This window comes from Terrapene carolina, unplaced genomic scaffold (genome assembly GCF_002925995.2).
Source record: "Terrapene carolina triunguis isolate 2854851 unplaced genomic scaffold, T_m_triunguis-2.0 Scaffold310, whole genome shotgun sequence".
Taxonomy (NCBI): Eukaryota; Metazoa; Chordata; order Testudines; family Emydidae; genus Terrapene; species Terrapene triunguis.
In genome coordinates, this window is record NW_020664661.1 from 5524706 (window position 1) to 5545040 (window position 20335).

The following is a 20335-nucleotide window of genomic DNA, read 5'->3' on the forward strand; positions in this document are numbered from 1 at the left end:
GGTCTGAGCCCTCCAAATCACAGTGCTCACCCAATGCCACCTTGTGTTCCAGCACTACTAGGGCAAGCAAGCGCCTGAGGGAGTGTGGGCGAGGTGGGGAGAGAGGGAGATGAGAATTCTGCCCAGGGTGGGAGCAGAACGCCCACAGGTTCTGTGGGGAAGCTCAGCATGTGAGACAAGGAAGTGCACTTGCCCTACTGCTCCCCGCTCCTGGTATAGGAGATAGAACTGTAACCCCTGCCCAGGCAGGGTGGGGCTCTGTCCTTCTCTGAGCTACAGAGACACATGAGCCTGCTGCAGCCGTGGCTAAGATGGGTGTTGTAGCTGTGGCAGTAGAGACTCATGCTTTAAGATCCAGAGGTCCCAGGTTGCCCTGCCCTAGCAGCTAACAGCCCTCCCAGGGGCACAGTGTACACAGCAATTATAAAAGAGAGTCTCTTCCATGATTAAATCCTTCTCCTGTTTTGCCACATCTTGGCCTGGGAGCTGCCTCTAGCACACTACAAGTACAGGGACTTGACTAGGTGACTGGGTTTTCTCTCTCCCAAGCTGGCTGTGAGCACAAAGTGAGCAGTGCAGAAGGAACAATGGCGAGTCCAAACTGGCCTGATAAGTACCCCAGCCGGAAGGAATGCACCTGGAACATTTCCGCGACTCCCGGCCACCGGGTGAAAATCGTGAGTAACCCTGGGAGGAGGGGGGCCGGGGGATTAACTCTGCTTTTCTTTTTATGAACACTGTCCATATGCTGTGTGCTGGGGGTGAGTGAACGCTGCGCTTTACCCAGAACCTTGGTGAGCTGGAGGGTGGAGTGGCTCAGATGGAGCTGGTCAGACTGTGTGGCCCCCTCTGTGCTTGTAAGGGGCAGGAGGTGGAAGAGGCAGTGACCTTGCGGGTGCTCATGCTGCTAAAGAGGTGTTGGGAGAGGAGGTCAGGGGCGCACCCCCTTGAGTACAGGTATAGCAAGTGCATACTGTCCTGTCCTCGTCCTCCCATTGCAAGTAGGATCCATCTGCCCAGGTACTTATGGCTACATCTGCGCTGGGGGGAAAAAAACCGAAACCTGCTGGAGCTCTGAGACCCACCCTAAGCCCGGGCTTCAGAGCCCAGGCTCTGGCCTGTGCAGGAATCTCTGCACTGTCCTTTTTAGCCTGTGGCATGAGCCCAAGTTAGTTGAACTGGGGCTTTGACACAGAGTTCATTTTTGCAGTGTAAACAGACCCTTAGCATCCCTCCTCACTGTACTATCTGAGCACCTCCCATCGTGAATGGGACTTTATTCTTGTAGCATTCCTGTGTGTGAAATGGCACCCCATTTTACAGATGAGGTTCCGAGGTACAGGGTAGATTAAAGGATTTGCCCAAGTCTATACAGAAGTTAGTGGTAGAACTGGGATTTGAACTCACATCTCCCAAATGCCAGGTTAGTGACTTAACCACTGGACCAACTTTCCTCTCACAAAGGATTCTTCAAATAATGGGGCTGTCTTTCTTGTTGTTAGCAAAGCCCACCCCACCTTTGGCAGCAATATGTACCCTACTTAACCTTTCCACACGTCACTGGTACAATGGGTGAGAGTGCTTTAAAGTTAATAGTATAACAAACGCAGGGCATTCATGGTGGATGTGACAGGAAACTGCAGCTAAAGAGACCGTAGCTGATTGCTTGAAGGTAGATAGATGCTTTTATTTGTCTCATCAGTCAGGATTTCCAGTTCGCCATTTATCTCAAGCCACACAGTGGTACGATGAGAGTCAACATTTGCAAGCAGTTGCTAGTGTACACAGGGCTTCTGAGGAGAGGCAGTTATTTCCTGTTCCCCATGTAGGGCTGATCTTGGTTGCTAATGGCTCCCACCACACATTGTAAATGGGAACCCCTGAGTATGGCTGTGTATGTAGGTGATGAGCTATCCCTGACCTGGAGTAACTTAAAATAAATAAATAAATAAAACCTCTCAGCAGCTTTCAGAGCCCTGGGGGCAGAGCTTTCAGCCCATGAGAACAGGGAGGCACTGTGGCTCATGCTACCTAGAGAGGGGACCCCTCTGTGATACAAAGGAGGTCAGATTGGATGATCTAGACTCTGGTCCCTTCTGGCCTTGAACTCTGATTCTCCTTTGGAGGCTCCTGAGACAGGGATGGAGAGTATAATTTTCAGACATGCCTTGGGAGCCTCAGTCTCATTGAAAGTCAATGGGGGGCACGCTCCTGAGTGGCTAAGTCACTTCTGAAAATGGGACTTAGGAGCATTTGAAAATCCAACGTGGCGATAGCTATCTGTCTCTCTCCTCCTGCTGGGATTCTTTGGAAGAGATCGGCCTAGTTTACAAGAGGTCCTATGTGTGGCAGGGGATGTCGAATACCAGGGGCACCGATTCTTGATTGACATTTTGGTGCATAACACGGGCACTGACGCAGCCTGCAGAGCACACAGGTCTAGGCTTAATGTCCTCTAGACACTGGAATGGCTCCAGAGGTGATGAGAGCACACCAGAGAATGGAGGATCTTGCCACTACAGCACAGCCTTGCGTATCAAGTGACTTCGGTTCTATTTGTGAGTCTGCAGGAGATGGTCTGCAGGGGTTTAGTGCACAGGGAGGGAACCCAGCTGTTCCCTTCTTTGGCGTGGAGATAATATTGACTTCCCTCGGGGGAGAGATGTGGGGCTGATTAATTGTGACACTCATTAATTCATAGAGCTTAAGGGCAGAGGGGACAATTAGATCATCTTGTCTGACTGTGGGGATCTGCAGGTCCTGATCCCTGGGCCCGTGGGCTGCTACCACCTGACAGCTCTGCTAGCAACTGGAGAATTGGGAGCCATAAGGCCTTACGCTCCACTGAAGGTACCGCCCACAGGCACCTGATTGGAAGAGCCCCAGAACCCCTGATTGGACCGAATACACTATTTAAGCCAGAAGGAGACACAGGAAGTTGTCTGTGCAATAAGGTGGATCCTGACTTGCTGCTGCTGTCTGCCACCTGGCTCCAAGCCTAGTCCCCGTTCCTGACTTTGGCCCTGCCCTATCCCCGGCTCCTGAACCTTCTTGCCCTGGCTCCAACCCTTGGCTCCGACTCCTGGGATTCTGTCTTAGCGCTGGCCTTTGGCTCCGGCTCCTGTTTCCTGTCTGACCCCTGGCTTGACTCCTGACTCTGACACCAGTTCTGACCCCTGCCTTGACTCCCTACTCCGACTCCTGCCCTGACCACAAGGTCTGAGCACCCACTGACCTCCTGTATGTCACAGGCTGTTAATGAACCCAATAACTTGTGTCTGGATAAAGCATCTCTTCCAGAAAGTCATCCAGTCTTGATTTGAAGACCAAGAGAATCCACCTTGATAGTCTGTTCCAATAGTTAATCACCTTCACTTTAAAAATAATAATAATTGGGCCTTAATTTTAAGTTGAATTTGTCTGGCTTTAGCTTCCAGCCATTGGTTATTGTTCTGCCTTCCTCTGCTAGATTAATGGGCCCTTTAGTACCGGGCATTTTCTCCTTGAGAAGGTACCTTAGAAACACCATAATCGAGCCACCTCTCAATCTTCTTTCGGAACAGATTGAGCTCTTTAAGCCTGTCACCATGAGGCATTTTTCTCCAGCCTTCAAATTGGTTTTGTGACTCTTCTCTGCACCCTCTCCAATTTTTCAACATCCTTCTTATAATGTGGATACCAGAACTGTATGCAGTATTCTGGTATTGGTCTCCCCAGTGCCATAGACGGAGGTAAAATCACCTCCCTTCTCTTGCTCACTATTCTCCTGTTGATACATCCAAGGATCGCATCGCCACAGCATTGCATGGAGAGCACGTGAGTTGCTTGTCCACTGTGACCTCTAAATCCTTTTCAAAGTCACTGTGTTCCTTGTTCCCAGATGGGTAACTTTGCATTTGCTTGTATAAAAACACAGTGTATTTGTAACAGCCCAGTTTACCAAGCGATTCAGATCGCCCTCTCCTCATGGTTTACCCCTCCCCCGTCTGTGTCCTCTATCAGCAGGGATTTGAGGTTTACTTCCAGATCATTGATAAAAATGGTGACTAGTAATATTGGCAAGGATCCCTGCAGCATCCCATTAGCAACATCTCCGTTATTTGAGGATTCCTCACTCACCACTGCTTTTAGAGATCTGTCAGTTAGCCTGCTGCTAATCCATTAAATCCTTAATCCCATTCGGAATAGTGGCAAAATGTATTGTGATCTTCAGATGGAAGATGCTGCAGAAGGACAAAAATATGACAGTGAGGAGAGACATTTTCCACATTTGAACACTATGAATCAATCCAGAGCTCTAGTATAGTGTTGGGGTGTGTTGGTAGTTTTCTATATGACCATAGCTGACCTGAATGAGAGGCGGAGCTGGGAGCACCTCGCAACTTTTTTTCAGCCTTCCCATGACTGTACCCTAGCGCATAAGCTTTAATTACAGGATCACATGCTATTTTTCCTGCAGGATCCCTGTCTCATTCAGTGCACAGCCTGGACCAGCTCTGGCGATGAATCAAGGTTGTGCAGTGAAGGAGGCTGTTGTCTGTAGGCCCTGCAGAAGTTGGAAAGTGTGCAGTGAATGAGGCAGGGAAGAGAAGAGGAAGGTGAATGTCACCGTGGATTCTCTCCTGCCATGGAGTCCTTGTGTGATGCTGGACAACTCACTTAACCTACCGTTTTCACAGGTGGCCCCTAATGGTGTGTTCCTCTTTTTCTGATGTTCAGTCTGAGACACCTGGGGCCTGATGTGTGGAACTGCTGGGGGCTCCCATCTGCAGCTGATGTCAGGAGCTGTGCTTTGAACATAAAGTCACTATAGAATGCTACTTACTCTGGAAAATAAGGCTGTAGATATCTCAGATTGGGCACGCAAAATTCGTGGAAACATCCAACAGTTTTGGCCTCGGTCCCCGGCTATAAAATGGGGATAATGCCACCAGCTAATTCCAAAGGCTTTTGTTGCAAAGATACATTCAGCAGTGTTTGTGAAGCACTCAGATACTAGGGGGTGAGCACCATAGAAACACCAAGGAAGAAATTCATACTTTTATATTCAGTGCAGGATTTGGATGGTGTGCAGAAGCCCTGGGGCCACACACTGAATGAGGGGGCTAAAAAGAAATATTGAATAAGTACCTATGCACTGAATGATGCAGGAGCCCTCTGGGGGGAAAATAGTATGTGATCTTGTATTTAAAGACTGTATCATAATGGATATGCACAAGGGGGCACAGTTAAGATTGACCAGGCAATCCTAACTCAGGCATTTCCTAACTTTTTCAGTGCTTGACTTTGCAACCTTAATGTTCTGTTAATGTATTTGTGGAGGAGGTAATAGAATATATAACATGGTCCTAAAAACCACCAGATTATTCACAGCCCCACATCCACATTCACCCATGCAATCAGGCATTAATTCTGTTTATGCTCTTTCCAGAAAAGCAAGTAACTCTGCTCTTGGGGTATGTCTACACTACGGGATTAATCCGAATTTACAGAATTTGATTTTTTGCAACCGATTGTATAAAGTCAAGTGTATGCGGCCACACTAAGCACAGTAATTCGGCTGTGTGTGTCCATGTACCGAGGCTAGCGTCGACTTCCGGAGCGTTGCACTGTGGGTAGCTATCCCATAGTTCCCGCAGTCTCCTCTGCCGATTGGAATTCTGGGTTGAGATCCCAATGCCTGATGGGGCCAAAAACATTGTCGCGGGTGGTTCTAGGTACATCCTCCCCCTCCCTCCGGGAAAGCAACGGCAGACAACCGTTTCGCACCTTTTTTCCTGGGTGAACAATGCAGACGCCATACCACGGCAAGCATGGAGCCCGCTCAGCTCAAGACAGCAGTCATGAACATTGTAAACACCTCGCGCGTTATCATGCAGTTTATGCTGAACCAGAACCTGCAAAACCAGGTGAGGAGGAGCAGGCTACAGCAGCGCGGCGACGAGAGTGATAAGGACATGGAATTCTATCAAACCGCGGGCCCCGGTGCTTTGGAGATCATGCTGTTAATGGGGCAGGTTATAGCCGTGGAACGCCGATTCTGGGCCCAGGAAACAAGCACAGTCTGGTGGGACCGCATAGTGTTGCAGGTGTGGGACGATTCCCAGTGGCTGCGAAACTTTCGCATGCATAAGCGTACTTTCATGGAACTTTGTGACTTGTTTTCCCCTGCCCTGAAGCGCCAGAATACCAGGATGAGAGCAGCCCTCACAGTTGAGAAGCGAGTGGCGATAGCCCTGTGGAAGCTTGCAACGCCAGACAGCTACCGGTCAGTCGGGAATCAATTTGGAGTGGGCAAATCTACTGTGGGGGCTGCTGTGATGCAAGTAGCCAAAGCAATCACTGAGCTGCTGCTACCAAAGATAGTGACTCTGGGAAATGTGCAGGTCATAGTGGATGGCTTTGCTGCAATGGGATTCCCTAATAGTGGTGGGGCGATAGATGGAACCCATATCCCTATCTTGACACCGGAGCACCAGGGCAGCCAGTACATTAACCGCAAGGGGTACTTTTCAATGGTGCTGCAAGCACTGGTGGATCACAAGGGACATTTCACCAACATCAACGTGGGATGGCCGGGAAGGGTTCATGACGCTTGCGTCTTCAGGAACACTACTCTGTTTAAACGGCTGCAGCAAGGGATTTACTTCCCAGACCAGAAAATAACCGTTGGGGATGTTGAAATGCCTATAGTTATCCTTGGGGACCCAGCCTACCCCTTAATGCCATGGCTCATGAAGCCGTACACAGGCAGCCTGGACAGTAGTCATGAGCTGTTCAACTACAGGCTGAGCAAGTGCAGAATGGTGGTAGAATGTGCATTTGGACGTTTAAAGGGTCGCTGGCACACGTTACTGACTCGCTCAGACCTCAGCCAAACCAATATTCCCATTGTTATTGCTGCTTGCTGTGTGCTCCACAATCTCTGTGAGAGTAAGGGGGAGACCTTTATGGCGGGGTGGGAGGCTGAGGCAAATCGCCTGGCCGCTGATTACGTGCAGCCAGATACCAGGGTGATTAGAAGAGCACACCAGGAAGTGCTGCGCATCAGAGAAGCTTTGAAAACCAGTTTCATGACTGGCCAGGCTACGGTGTGAAAGTTCTGTTTGTTGAAAACCTGCCCCCTTGATTGTCTCATTCCCTGTAAGCAAACCATCCTCCCCCCCCTCGAGCACAGCTTGCTTTCAAAGGAAATAAAGTCACTATCATTTAAAAATCATGTATTCTTTATTAATTGATTATAAAAAGAGGGAGAGAACTGACAAGGTAGCCCGGGTGGGGTTTGGGAAGAGGATAGGAGGGAAGGAAAAGGCCACTAAAAAAGTTCAATATAATGACAGCCTTTTGGTTGGGCTGTCCACTGGGGTGGAGTGGGAAGGTGCACGGAGCCCCCCCGCCACGCGTTCTTACACGTCTGGGTGAGGAGGCTATGGAACATGGTGAGGGGGGAGGCAGGTTATACAGCAGCTGCAGTGGCACTCTGTGATCCTGCTGCCGTTCCTGAAGCTCCACCAGATGCCGGAGCATGTCCGTTTGATCATGCAGCAGCCTCAGCGTTGCAGCCTGCCACCTCTCATCTCGAGCGTCCCTCATGGCCTCGCGTTCACTGGCATCTTTCCTGTACTTTGATACCGTGTCCTTCCACTCATTCAGATGAGCTCTTTCATTGCGGGTGGATTCCATGATTTCAGAGAACATTTAGTCTCTCGTCCTTTTTTTTCGACACCTTATCTGAGATAGCCTTCGGGACGGAGGAGGGAGGCTTGAAAAATTTGCAGCTGCGGGAGGGAGGGAAAAAAGGTACAGAAGTATTTAAAAAGATACATTTTACAGAACAATGCTTATACTCTTTCACGGTGAAAAACACTATTCACATTACATAACACGTGATTTCGGTACAAGGTCACATTTTGCATCTTAATATTGAGTGCCTGCGGCTTTGGTGTTAGAGATCACAGACACAGGTCCGGGCAACAGAATTCGGCTTGCATGTGGCCATGGTAAGCCATTGTCTTTCAGCTCCTTTCCCACATACAAAGCCCGTTGAGTGCTGCGGTTTTCCTGTTAACGTGCAGCAGCAGAAACCAAACTAACCCCCCCGCATCCAATTCTCTGGGATGATCGCTTTACCCCTCCCCCCACCGCATGGCTGGTATCAGGGAAGATCCCTGCTAGCCAAACGCGAAAAGCTCAGAGCCAATTTCCGCCCTCCCCACCCCCACGCTTGGCTAACTGCAGGGAAGGATTTCTTTTCAGCCACAGGCAAACAGCCCAGTAGGAACGGCTACCTATGAATGTCCCCTTAATTAAATTCCCATATTTCAACCAGGTTACCATGAGCGATATCACTCTCCTGAGGATAACATAGCAAGATAAAGAACAGATGTTGCTTGAATGCCAGCAAACACCGGGACCATACGCTGCCAGGCTTTGTCATGCAATGATACCAGATTACTTGCTATTAGCATGGCGTGGTCAAGTGTCCTACCATGGAGGATGGAATAAGGCTGCACTGCCCAGAAATCTTCTGGAAAGACTTTTGGAGTACCTCCAGGAGAGCTTCATGGAGATGTCCCTGGAGGATTTTTGCTCCATCCCCAGACATGTTAAAAGATTTTTCCAGTAGCTGTACTGGCTGCGAATGCATCCCAAGTCTTCAGGGCAAATTAATCATTAAAAAACGCTTGCTTTTAAACCATGTTTTATATTTACAAAGGTACACTCACCAGAGGTCCCTTCCATGGCCTCATTGTCTGGGGGTTGGGAGGGTACTTCAGTCAGGCTGGGAAAAAGATCCTGGCTGTTGGGGAGAATGGAGTGCTGTGTGCTCTCCGCAAGCTCATCGTCATCCTCCTCCTCATCTTCCCCGTCCGCAGAATCCTCAGGCATGGCTGAGATTACCCCCGCCTCGGAATCCACGGTCAGAGGTGGGGTAGTGGTGGCGGCCCCCCAGAATTGCATGCAGCTCAGCGTAGAAGCAGCATGTCTGCGGCTCTGACTTGGAGCGACCGTTTGCCTCCTTTGTTTTTTGATAGGCTTGTCTGAGCTCCTTAACTTTCACGCGGCACTGACATGAGTCCCTATTGTGGCCTCTCTCCATCATGCCCTTGGAGATTTTTTCAAATGTTTTGGCATTTCGTCTTTTGGAATGTAGTTCTGCTAGCACGGAATCCTCTCCCCATACAGCGATCAGATCCAGTACCTCCCGTACGGTCCATGCTGGTGCTCTTTTTCGATTCTCGGACTGCATGGTTACCTGTGCTGATGAGCTCTGCGTGGTCACCTGTGCTCTCCACGCTGGGCAAACAGGAAATGAAATTCAAAAGTTGGTGGGGCTTTTCCTGTCTACCTGGCCAGTGCATCCGAGTTCAGATTGCTGTCCAGAGTGGTCACAATGGTGCACTGTGGGATAGCTCCCGGAGGCCAATACCGTCGAATTGCGGCCACACTAACCCTAATTCGAAATGGCAATATCGATTTTGGCACTACTCCCCTCGTCGGGGAGGAGTACAGAAATCGATTTTAAAAGCCTTTTATTTCGAAATAAATGGCTTCGTTGTGTGGACAGGTGCAGGGTTAATTTGATTTAACGCTGCTAAATTCGAATTAAACTCTTAGTGTAGACCAGGCCTTGTATATGTCTGACTGGGTGCTACAAGGGGAGAGAAACACCATACAGTCTTGGCATCATTTCTCCTGGTATATCCTGCTTTGCCCTACATCCTGTGTTAAATACTGTCAGAGGAGTGTCAGTTTCTTTCACGTCTTATGGAGAGGTTTAATTCTCGCTGTTGATGCTTGCGTTGTAGACATTCAATGAGTTTGAGATTGAGCAGCACCAGGAGTGCGCCTACGACCACTTGGAAATGTACGACGGCCCCAACAGCAAGTCACCCATCCTTGGCCGCTTCTGTGGCAGCAAGAAACCGGATCCGGTGGTGGCATCTACTAACAAGATGTTCCTCAGGTTTTACTCTGATGCGTCTGTGCAAAGAAAAGGCTTCCAGGCAAAGCATAGCACAGGTAAGCTGGGTTTTCTGCTACTACTCCAATGATACTGGGAAGGCTACAACTTACTGTGTATATTGCCAGGGCAAGAGAGACCCCCCAAAATCAGACAGTGCCCATTCACATAAGACTAGACAGGTCACAACAAAGTTGTTCCCAAAGAAATGACCCAATCTGAGTATTAACCAGCAAATACAGACTACACCAACAAGCAACTGGAGCATCCATTGCATTGTACCATTCATGCCAACCATCCCCTACCTGTATGGGACTTGCCTGTTCTAACCTCTAGCCTCCTAGGTGCTGTCTACATGGGGAGAATTACCAGCCTAGCTATAGCCAGTAATAATCTACATATGGATATTCTTATCCTGGAATAAGAGTGTTTTCCCCCTGATTTAGTTTATACTACTTTCAAAGCAACATAAACTAAACCAGGAAAAAGCGCTCTTATTTCAGGGTAAGTGTCCCCATGGGGAGTTTTACCAGCATAACTATGCCAATATAATTATACCCATACAGTTGTGGTGGTAATTTTCCACATGTAGCCAAGTCCCCAGGTTTTAAGGCCAAAAGGGCTCCTCATGATGATCTGGTCTGACCTGCACAGACCGTAGATCTTCACCTACTGATCTCTTTATTGAGCCAAACGTGGTTGATCTAGAGCACAATAATCTCTTAGACATCCAATCTTGTTTCAGAGGCTCCAGATGACTGGAGATTTTACCACATCCCTTGGCAATCGGTTCCCCTCACTGTTAAATGTGCCCCTTTGACAGGCGCTCCCCAACTCTCCCCGCTGGGCGATGCTGGGAGGAGATGTCTAGGCCGTGTTGAGCAGTGAGGATATTCAGGAAGGCTATACAACATGCTGTCTCTTTGCTCCAGAGTGCGGCGGGCGCCTGAAGGCTGACGTACGAACTAAAGAGCTGTATTCCCATGCCCAGTTTGGGGATAACAATTACCCAGGCCAGTCCAACTGCGACTGGGTTATCGTGGCAGAAGATGGCTACGGAGTCGAATTAATATTTCAGACGTTTGAACTAGAGGAGGAGGCCGACTGCGGCTACGACTACATGGAGATCTACGACGGCTATGACAGCACTGCACCCCGCCTGGGACGCTTCTGTGGCTCAGGGGTAAGCCGTGGAGAGGTTAATTTCTTAGACGTAGTTGTATCCAGGGGAAGGGGATGCACTGCGGGCAAGCTCCACCCTCTTTCGAGTCAGACAGACAACACAGTCGTTACCAGCTGCCCTGAACTGGCAACGAGCATCCCTTGTGTTCTGTTTCACCCACCCGCCTGCAGATGTCACCAGCCTCCAGCAGAGGTACCTGCGGCTTAATCTATACACTGTGCAGGACTGGTGATGCTGGGGGTGTGGGCTGCCCAGCCAGTGTGCCTGAGCCCTAACCTGGAGGGAGAGTGCTGTCTAGGGGAGAGAAGCTTAGCCTCCAGTGACCCATTTAATCCTTGGCCTCTTTGTAGCAGAATAAGGTGCCAAAGTACGTTGAGGTCACACAATGAAAAGAGGGGAAGAGGATGGAATCCGCTTGCATAAGTAACCCGCACCCACTCAGGATGGGGCTCTGTCCCCCTCGAGGGTGGCTGGACAATATCTGGAGATGGAAGAGCCAGCTACAGGTAGAAGAGGATTGTGGGGTTTGATCCAGAGGTTCCAGGTTCAATTTCCTCTGCTGTTGATCCATCCAGAGGCTCAGCCCTATGAACGCTCTTGAAGTCTCATCTGTCTGGAATAGACTCATGATGGAATTGCATTGACTGTTAGCTAATGTTTTTATGCCATGCTATCCCAGCACCTAGGTTGGGCCCCATTTAAAATGCACCGTTGGGAGGATTTTACCTACCTATTTTAATGAAGCTATTAAAATATAATTGGTCAAATCCTCCAGTGGTGCATTTTAAATAGGTCCCGGCCTAGGAGCTGGGATAGCATGGCATAAAAACATTAGATAGTGAACAAGGCACACAGCCTGACAATGAAGGACAGCATCTGGGGGAGAAGAGAGGCATGTGGACAGCCAGGTAAAGAGGCAACTTTTACTTGGAAATAACTGGCAGGGAAGCTGCAGGCTGGAGGCAGGGCTGCAGAGGGTCTGTAGAACTGCACATGCAGTGACTTTGTGCCTTTGATAAATAAAGGCTTTCGGCCACGGTGCTTTGCATGTTGGGCAACTACATTGAGTTTAATGGGATTGCATGGACTGAAAGCAGAGAATTCACCTCTGAAATGTCTATCAAGGGCATCAAGGGAATGTTGGAATTCACTACAGTTCCCAAGGCATGGGGCATCCGTGTCACAGTACCCCCTATGAGCCCCCTTCCTGCCAACCTTAGCAGTAATGCCAAGGGCTGCGTAGGTCATGGTGGCTGAAATACCCTCTGCCTCTGGAGATCCTCTGTGCAGAGAGGAGCTGAGTCACATGGACAGCAGCAGTGCAAGTCTAATCCCCATCCAGAGGCCCCATGTTGAGCCACCACTTGTACCACCATGCCCCGGGGAGGATTGTCAGCAGCAGGGACTGAACCTGGCACCACTTAACATAAGAACTGGGTCAGACCAAAGGTCCATCTAGCCCAGTATCCTGTCTTCCGACAGTGGCCAATGCCAGGTGCCCCAGAGGGAATGAACAGAACAGGTAATCATCAAGTGATCCATCCCCTGTCACCTATTCCCAGCTTCTGGCAAACAGAGGCTAGGGACACCATCCCTGCTCATCCTGGCTAATAGCCATTGATGGACCTATCCTCCATGAACTTATCTAGTTCTTTTTGAACCCCGTTATAGTCTTGGCCTTCACAACATCCTCTGGCAAGAAGTTCCACAGGTTAACTGTGTGTTGTGTGAAGAAATACTTCCTTTTGTTTGTTTTAAACCTGCTGCCCATTAATTTCATTTGGTGACCCCTAGTTCTTGTGTTATGATCTAAGAGCATGAGTCTCTGCTGCCTGAACTGAAAGACGCTGGTTCATTAGCTTCAGCTGGCTCATCAACTTCTGTGGCCCAGCAGCCACTAGAGGGGGATAGAGCCCACATTGAGGGGGCGTGCATTGTGCAACCCTCCCTAAAACACTCCGTCAATGCTGTATATCAGTACAAGCCATCAGGCTCTCTAGTAATGAAAGCTGGCACCTGCACTTAGAACATAGAAGATTAGGGTTGGAAGAGACCTCAGGAGGTCATCTAGTCCAACCCCCTGCTCAAAGCAGGACCAACACCAACTAAATCATCCCAGCCAGGGCTTTCTCAAGCTGGGCCTTAAAAACCTCTAAGGATGGAGATTCCCACCTCCCTAGGTAACCCATTCCAGTGCTTCACCACCCTCCTAGTGAAATAGTGTTTCCTAATATCCAACCTAGACCTCCCCACTGCAAATTGAGACCATTGCTTCTTGTTCTGTCATCTGCCACCACTGAGAACAGTCGAGCTCCATCCTCTTTGGAACCCCCCTTCAGGTAATTGAAGGCTGCTATCAAATCCCCCCTCATTCTTCTCTTCTGCAAACTAAACAAGCCCAGTTCCCTTAGCCTCTCCTCGTAAGTCATGTGCCCCAGCCCCCTGATCATTTTCGTTGCCCTCCGTTGGACTCTCTCCAATTTGTCCACATCCTTTCTGTAGTGGGGGGCCCCCAAAACTGGACGCAATACTTCAGATGTGGCCTCACCAGTGCTGAATAGATGGGAATAATCTCTTCCCTCAATCTGCTGGCAATGCTATTAATGCAGCCCAATATGCCGTTAGCCTTATTGGCAACAAGGGCACACTGCTGACTCATATCCAGCTTCTCATCCACTGTAATCCCCAGGTCCCTTTCTGCAGAATTGCTGCTTAGCCAGTTGGTCCCCAGCCTGTAGCGGTGCATGGGATTCTTCCTTCTAGCCGTCAAATAAGATGCCTCCTCGCATTTTATAAAGTGCCTGGGAAATGCGAGCAGGGCAGAAGGGAATGATACATTCTGCATTTGGGTCTAACACTTGCCCATCAGACCTGCTGCGTAAGCACAAGGGCTTTGACCTCAGACCCTCTGGTCCTGGTGAGAACAGTTACTTGTCATGTACACTGACCAGTGTTTTGTTTTCCCTCCTGCAGCCCCTGGAAGAAATCTACTCTGCGGGGGATTCCATCATGATCCGATTCCATACGGATGACACCATCAATAAGAAAGGCTTTCATGCCCGATACACGAGTACCAAATTTCAGGACGCGCTGCACATGAGAAAGTAGCTCAGATGTTCCTCATAGACGTTCCCAGGTGGAGGATTGAGACATCTACCTGGGATTGTTTTTAAACTCCTGGGCGCCTGACCTAAAGCAATGCACAGTATTTTTCTGTAACTAAAACTGAATGCAGTCCTGAAGGCTTGCCTTTGAAATTACTAGCATGACCCTCTCTCGCTAACATACCCAGGACCCAGTATTTTCTCCTAATCGTGACTGCCAGGGCATCAACTTTGTATTTTTGTGCACCTGGCCACTGGGCTGAATGAAGAAAGAGTCTGAACTGGAAGAAGCCTTCGTCTATTGCATCCTCCCGTTGGGGTGGCTCTTACTAAGTAGCATACACAATAGCTGTCTTAACACATCGTACTGTGAAACAGATGACGTGGATAGCCACCAAATGGGATGGCCTTAAAGGAATGGGGCTGCCTACCTACCCCTTCCTCACCAGCTCGAACTGCTCTGTGCAATAAGTGGAAACCACACAGTTGTGACTCCAGATAGCCAGATTCAGTTTTATTTATTGTTTTGGTTATTCTGCCGGTGTGTAAAGGTGACACGGGGTCACTATAAGACTGCTAGCTAATTGCACCATGTTCAACAGGAAGTCCACAGCGCCACAAGTGCAGAAACCCCACAGGGTATGTGTCATAACAGAAGCACTCTGAAGTGATGGCTAAGGACTAAGGCTGTGACTAATAGCAACTGCTGTGGCATTAGCTAGGATAAAAATTTGGAAGGATATCAACCTGGACCTTCCTTGCACCAGCTGCTCGCTAGCCAGAGTCAGGAAGCAATCTTCCCCCACAGGATTCCAGACTAGGTGGCTCCCTGTCCTGGCCTGTCTACCAATCCCTATGTTCTTAAATAAGAACACTTCTCCCCACCCCGTCTTTGCTTGCAAAACACCTGGTTACGCAGGATGGTTTTATTGCACAGATTTCCTTCCCTCCTTCCTCCGCTAAATTATTGCTTCTTTATAATACCACCTCTGCCTTTGAGTTCTCTATTTCTCTTTCCACCTGTGCTGCTTTCCAAGGACTCCCCTCGCTGACTCATCGTTCTGTGTGATTGACTTGTCAGCATCCAGCCAGTTTTCTTGATTCTCTTGAAACACAAGGTAGGAGAATTCAAGAACTACTCAAAACCTGCCCTGCTGGTGACCCAACTGATCCAAGGCAGAGAACTTGTAGCACAAAGCAACACTCAACTCCACACAACTCTGGCAACACGTCAAGTGCATGGATGCTCTAGTGGACAGACTGAGCATGTTGGCTGGGAAGTCGGCGGTCAGCTGGCTTCTGTTTCCACCTGAGTCGCTGTATGACATTAAGCAGGTCACTTAACCTTGCTGTGCCTCTGTTACTGATGCTGCTTTAATTTTCGTTAAAGCACATTGAGATCTAGATCTGACCACTGTAAAAATAACTATGTACATGGCAGCCACTGGGTTAACCAGCGATCAAGCCATAGGTTTGGAGAATTAACTAGCTGTTTGGCACTTCTTTCAGAGAGAAACTGAGCCTTTTAACAAATCATTATAAAGCATCGTGCTGTAGACTAGTAAAGAGTTGATCCTGAACAGCAGTTCCTTAAGAGACACACGTGGGCATTACAGTTAAAAGCTGTGGTATGTTAGCTTTAATGAAGTATTTATAATCAAATGATTAATATGTTTACATAACCAATGTACTGTTAGGCTACAGAGAGACGCCCTTTCACTAGGTGTGAACTGTAGTAAGCGCAGCCTGGTGTCAAATGCCAGGCACAAAAGTGTTCTTGGGGGACAGGTTTGTTTCCAAATGTGTTTATAAACAAAATGCCACCCCTGCAAAAGTTCTTAAATGAAATAGGTGTCCAAGTATTGTGAATACGGAGGTGAAGCAAATGCATGAAAATATTTTCTTGCTGAAAACAGGAAAAGCAAAGTAATATATATACAATATATATATATATATAAATAAATGCATGTAAAAGACCAGTAGTCTAAGCCTTACACAGTGTAGTGTGAACGATACTGTATCATTGACCATAGCTTTTCTACAGGCCATTTGAAACCATATTACTTAGTGCTTGGTTTTTTTGGATCTGCTTTGTTTCTCTTTGAAGTTTATTTGTGGCCTTCTCTTGCAAGCTTAAGACAAGGTATGTGATCTCTCACTGTGGTACACTGGAGCCTGTTGCATGAATAAGGAACTCAGGGCCAGGAATATAATCTCTGCTTCTAGCAAAATAGAATCAAAGTCGTGAATTGCATTGCAGGCTGAAATTCATACTTTAGCACCTCTCTGGTTGGAGTGAAGTCTGTCTGGAGAGGGAAAAGTTACTTTAGAAGCTTCCTTTGAAATTAAGTATTTTCGCTCCACCTTTTAGCATCATTTCTGATTCTTCTTGGACATTGAATTGTATATTCTGATTCATTGCAAAAGTTTGCAATGTGGTTTGACCAATTTGCTACATTTGTTAGCATTCAAATAGGTGTTTTGTGTTACAGTTTATTAGCAACTGGTTTACTCTGTGCTTTCACCAAGGATGCGTGCAAAAATTTCTCTTCCTTCTGTCTTGACTGAGCTTACAGTCAATAATTCTATATGCCTAAAAGGTTCCTTTTTAAAAAAAAAAAGTCCAACTCTTTAAAGTGTATACATATTTTGGTCTTTGTGTAGTTTTAAATTTCATGAAATAAAGTCAGTTTTTAAAAAGTCAGAGGGGAAGAATAATCTGAAATGTGTTTGTGCCCAGAATGATCTCTCGAAATTCATTAAAGAATGTGGATTCAGTTACACATTGTGTGCATGCCCGGGCATATGGCCCTTTCTGGCCTGGGGTAAGTTCTCTAATACAACGGTCACTCTGTCAACAATTATTTCAGTTCCAGTGGTCACACCTGGATATTGGGTCACACCATGTTGGGATATACCTTCTTCAGTTTCTGAAACAAAGCTGAATTTGAATTTTAAAAGTATTACTAAATTTTCCGAATTAATGAGGGCAGTTGAAAGGCTGCAGGGCTCAAAGAAGATGTTAGGCAGCTGGTCCAAAACACAGCTGCTCCCTCTCCTAAGCATTGCAAATAGAGAGAACACACCAGTGTGCCTCTTGCACATTCAGTATTGCATCCAGATGAGGTTTTAGTCCGTGAGCGGCTTTGAAGAGGTGGGGAAAGAGGCCTGATCACTCAAAGCGTCACCGCCAGAATACAACCATTGACACCAGGTACCCAGAATGGAGATAACTGAACTAAGCTATTCTTGGGGCAGGGCATTTGCCTGCAGAGCTCATGGGAGAGCAAGATGAAGGCAAGGCAAGCCTCTTTTATACACACAGCCCTTTCCTCAGGGAAGGTGGCAGCACAAAGCGAAAACAACCCAGGCATAGTGCTAAGCAAGGTTGCCATGAAACTTTACCCCTGTTTTTAGTGCCTTGAGATGATTCTTCTCCAACCTAACAGCCCACTCCACAAACAGGCAAAACAGGTTCCTCTCCTAGGGCAGCACAGTGTTCAGTAGCCAGTCAGCGCTTATAATCAAAAATAGTTTCCCGCCTATATCTGCTACACAGCTGCCTTCTGTCCCCCTCCATTTCCTAAGGAACATGCCAGACAAAGCTCCTCCTTGTATAAACGCCTACACCTCTGCTCATCTACAACCATTAAGACTAAAATGCTGTGTCATTTTACAGGACTTGGGAATTTGCCTTGACTCTTCTTCAGCCACTTTCAAATATAAGAACATAAGAACGGCCATACTGGGTCAGACCAATGGTCGATCTAGCCCAATATCCTGTCTCCTGACAGTGGCCAGTGCCAGAGGTTTCAGAGGGAATGAACAGAAAAGGGCAATTATTGAGTGATCCATCTCCTGTTGTACACTCCCAGCATCTGGCAGTCAGAGACTTAGAGACACCCAGAGCATGGGGTTGCATCCCTGACCACCTTGGCTAATAGCCATTGACCCTTGCTAAGTTGTTCCAATGGATAATTACCCTCACTGTTAAAAATTTACACCTTATTTCTAGTTTGAATTTGTCAAGCTTCAGCTTCCAGCCATTGGATCATATTATACCTTTCTCTGCTAGCTTGAAGAGCAATCCAATATTTTTTCAAATATTTTCAAATATTTGTTCCCTATGTAGGCAGCTACCCTGTTTCCCTGAAAGTAAGACATCCCCTGAAAATAAGACCTACTTCCAGTTTTGCCTCTCGCTGTAATATAAGGCATCCCCCGAAAATAAGACCTCCCCGATAATAAGGCCACCCCGGAATATAAGGCCCCGAAGCTCCAGGAAAAATAAGACCTCCCCTGAAAATAAGACCTAGCGCATCTTTGGGAGCAAAAATTAATATAAGACACTGTCTTATTTTAGGGGAAACACGGTATAAACTGTGATCAAGTCATCCCTTAACTTTCTTTTTGCTAAGCTAAAAATATTCAGCTCCTTCAGTCTATCACTATAAGGCATGTTTTCTACTCATTTAATCATTCTCATGGCTCTTCTCTGAACCATCTGCAATTCATCAACATCCTTCTTTAATTGTGGACACCAGAACTGGATACAGTGTTACACCGGCAGTCACACCAGTGTCAAATAGAGGTAAAATAACCTCTCTACTCCTACTCAAGATTCCCCAGTTTCAGGGCTGGCTCTGGCTTTTTTGCCTGGGGCGGCAAAAAAGCCTCCCGCCGCCCCCCGGCGGGGAGCGCAGCAGGGGAGGGCGCCGAGCCTGGCCATGGCCCCGCTCTCCCCGGCTGGCCGGAGCGCTGGGAGGAGGGCGGTGAGCCCGGCCGGGGCCCTGCTCTCCCCGACTGGCTGGAGCGCCGGGCGGAGAGCCCGGCCGCGGCCCCGCTCTCCCCGGCCGGCTGGAGCGCCGGGGGAGGGTGGCCCCGCTCTTCCCGGCCGGCTGGAGTGCCGGGGGGAGGGCAGCGAGCCCGGCCGCGGCCCCGCTCTTCCCGGCCGGCCGGAGCGCTGCGGGGAGGGCGGCGAGCCCGGCCGTGGCCCCGCTCTCCCCGGCTGGCCGGAGCACCGGGGGATGGCGGCGAGCCCGCCGCGGCTCTGCTCTCCCTGGCAGCCGGAGCGCCAGGAGGAGGGCGGAGAGCCTGGCCGTGGCCCCGCCGTCCCCGACAGGCCGGAGTGCCGGGAGGAGGGTGGCGAGCCCGGCCGCGGCCCCGCTCTCCCCAGGTGAGCGCCGCCCCCCTCCAGGTGCCGCCCCAAGCACATGCTTGGAGGGCTGGTGCCTGGAGCCGGCCCTGCCCAGTTTGTACATCCAGGGATAGCATTAGCTCTTTTGGCTACTGGGAGCTAACGTTGAGCTGATTATCCACCACAACTCCCAAATCTTTTTCAGAGTCACTGCTTCCCAGGATAGAGTCCACCAGCCTGTAAGTGTGGCCTACATTATTTGTTCCTAGATATATACATTTACATTTAACCATATTGAAACATATATTGTTTGCTTGGGCCTAATTTACCAAGCAATCCAGATTGCTCTGTATCAGTGACCTGTCCTCTTCATTATTTACCTCTCCTCCAAACTTCATCAGTGATAATTATAAGTTTTCTTCCAGGTCATTGATAATAATGTTAAATAGCATAGGGCTAACAACCGATACCTGCGGGACCCCACTAAAAACACACCCACTCAATGATCATTGTCCATTTACAGTTATATTTTGAGATCCATCACTTGGCCAGTTATTAATGCATTTAATATAGTATAAGTTATATATATAATGTTGTTTTTTTAATCAAAATGTCGTGCGATACCAAGTCAAATGCTTACATCAACACTATTACCTTTATCAAGCAAAGCTGTAATCTCAGTAAAATAAAATCAAGCTAGTTTGAGAAGATCTCTTTTCCATAAGATAATGTTGATTGGGATTAATTACATTAACCTTCTTTAGATTTTTATTAATCGAGTCCTGGTATTAACCGTCCCATTATCTTGCCTGGGATTGATGTTAGACTGACAGGTCTATAGTCACCTCGATCATCATATTTACCCTTTTTAAAAATTGGCACAACATTAGCTTTCTTCCAGTTTTCTAGAACTTCCCCAATTTTCCAAGACTTATTCAAAATCAATA

General features: G+C 48.2%; 1 protein-coding gene across 3 annotated transcripts in view; it reads left to right on the forward strand.

Annotated features, from left to right (window-relative positions):
• TLL2 (tolloid like 2) overlaps positions 1-16955 on the forward strand; it is a 183991-nt gene extending 167036 nt beyond the window's left edge. For all 3 annotated transcript variants that reach the window (XM_026657770.2, XM_026657772.2, XM_026657771.2), the window contains 4 exons: positions 550-677; positions 9810-10023; positions 10897-11147; positions 14121-16955. In XM_026657770.2, the coding sequence (XP_026513555.1) occupies positions 550-677; positions 9810-10023; positions 10897-11147; positions 14121-14255 (728 nt within the window). In that variant the 3' untranslated portion in view covers positions 14256-16955. The remainder of the gene's footprint in view (positions 1-549; positions 678-9809; positions 10024-10896; positions 11148-14120) is intronic.
• The last annotated feature ends 3380 nt before the right edge of the window (positions 16956-20335 follow it).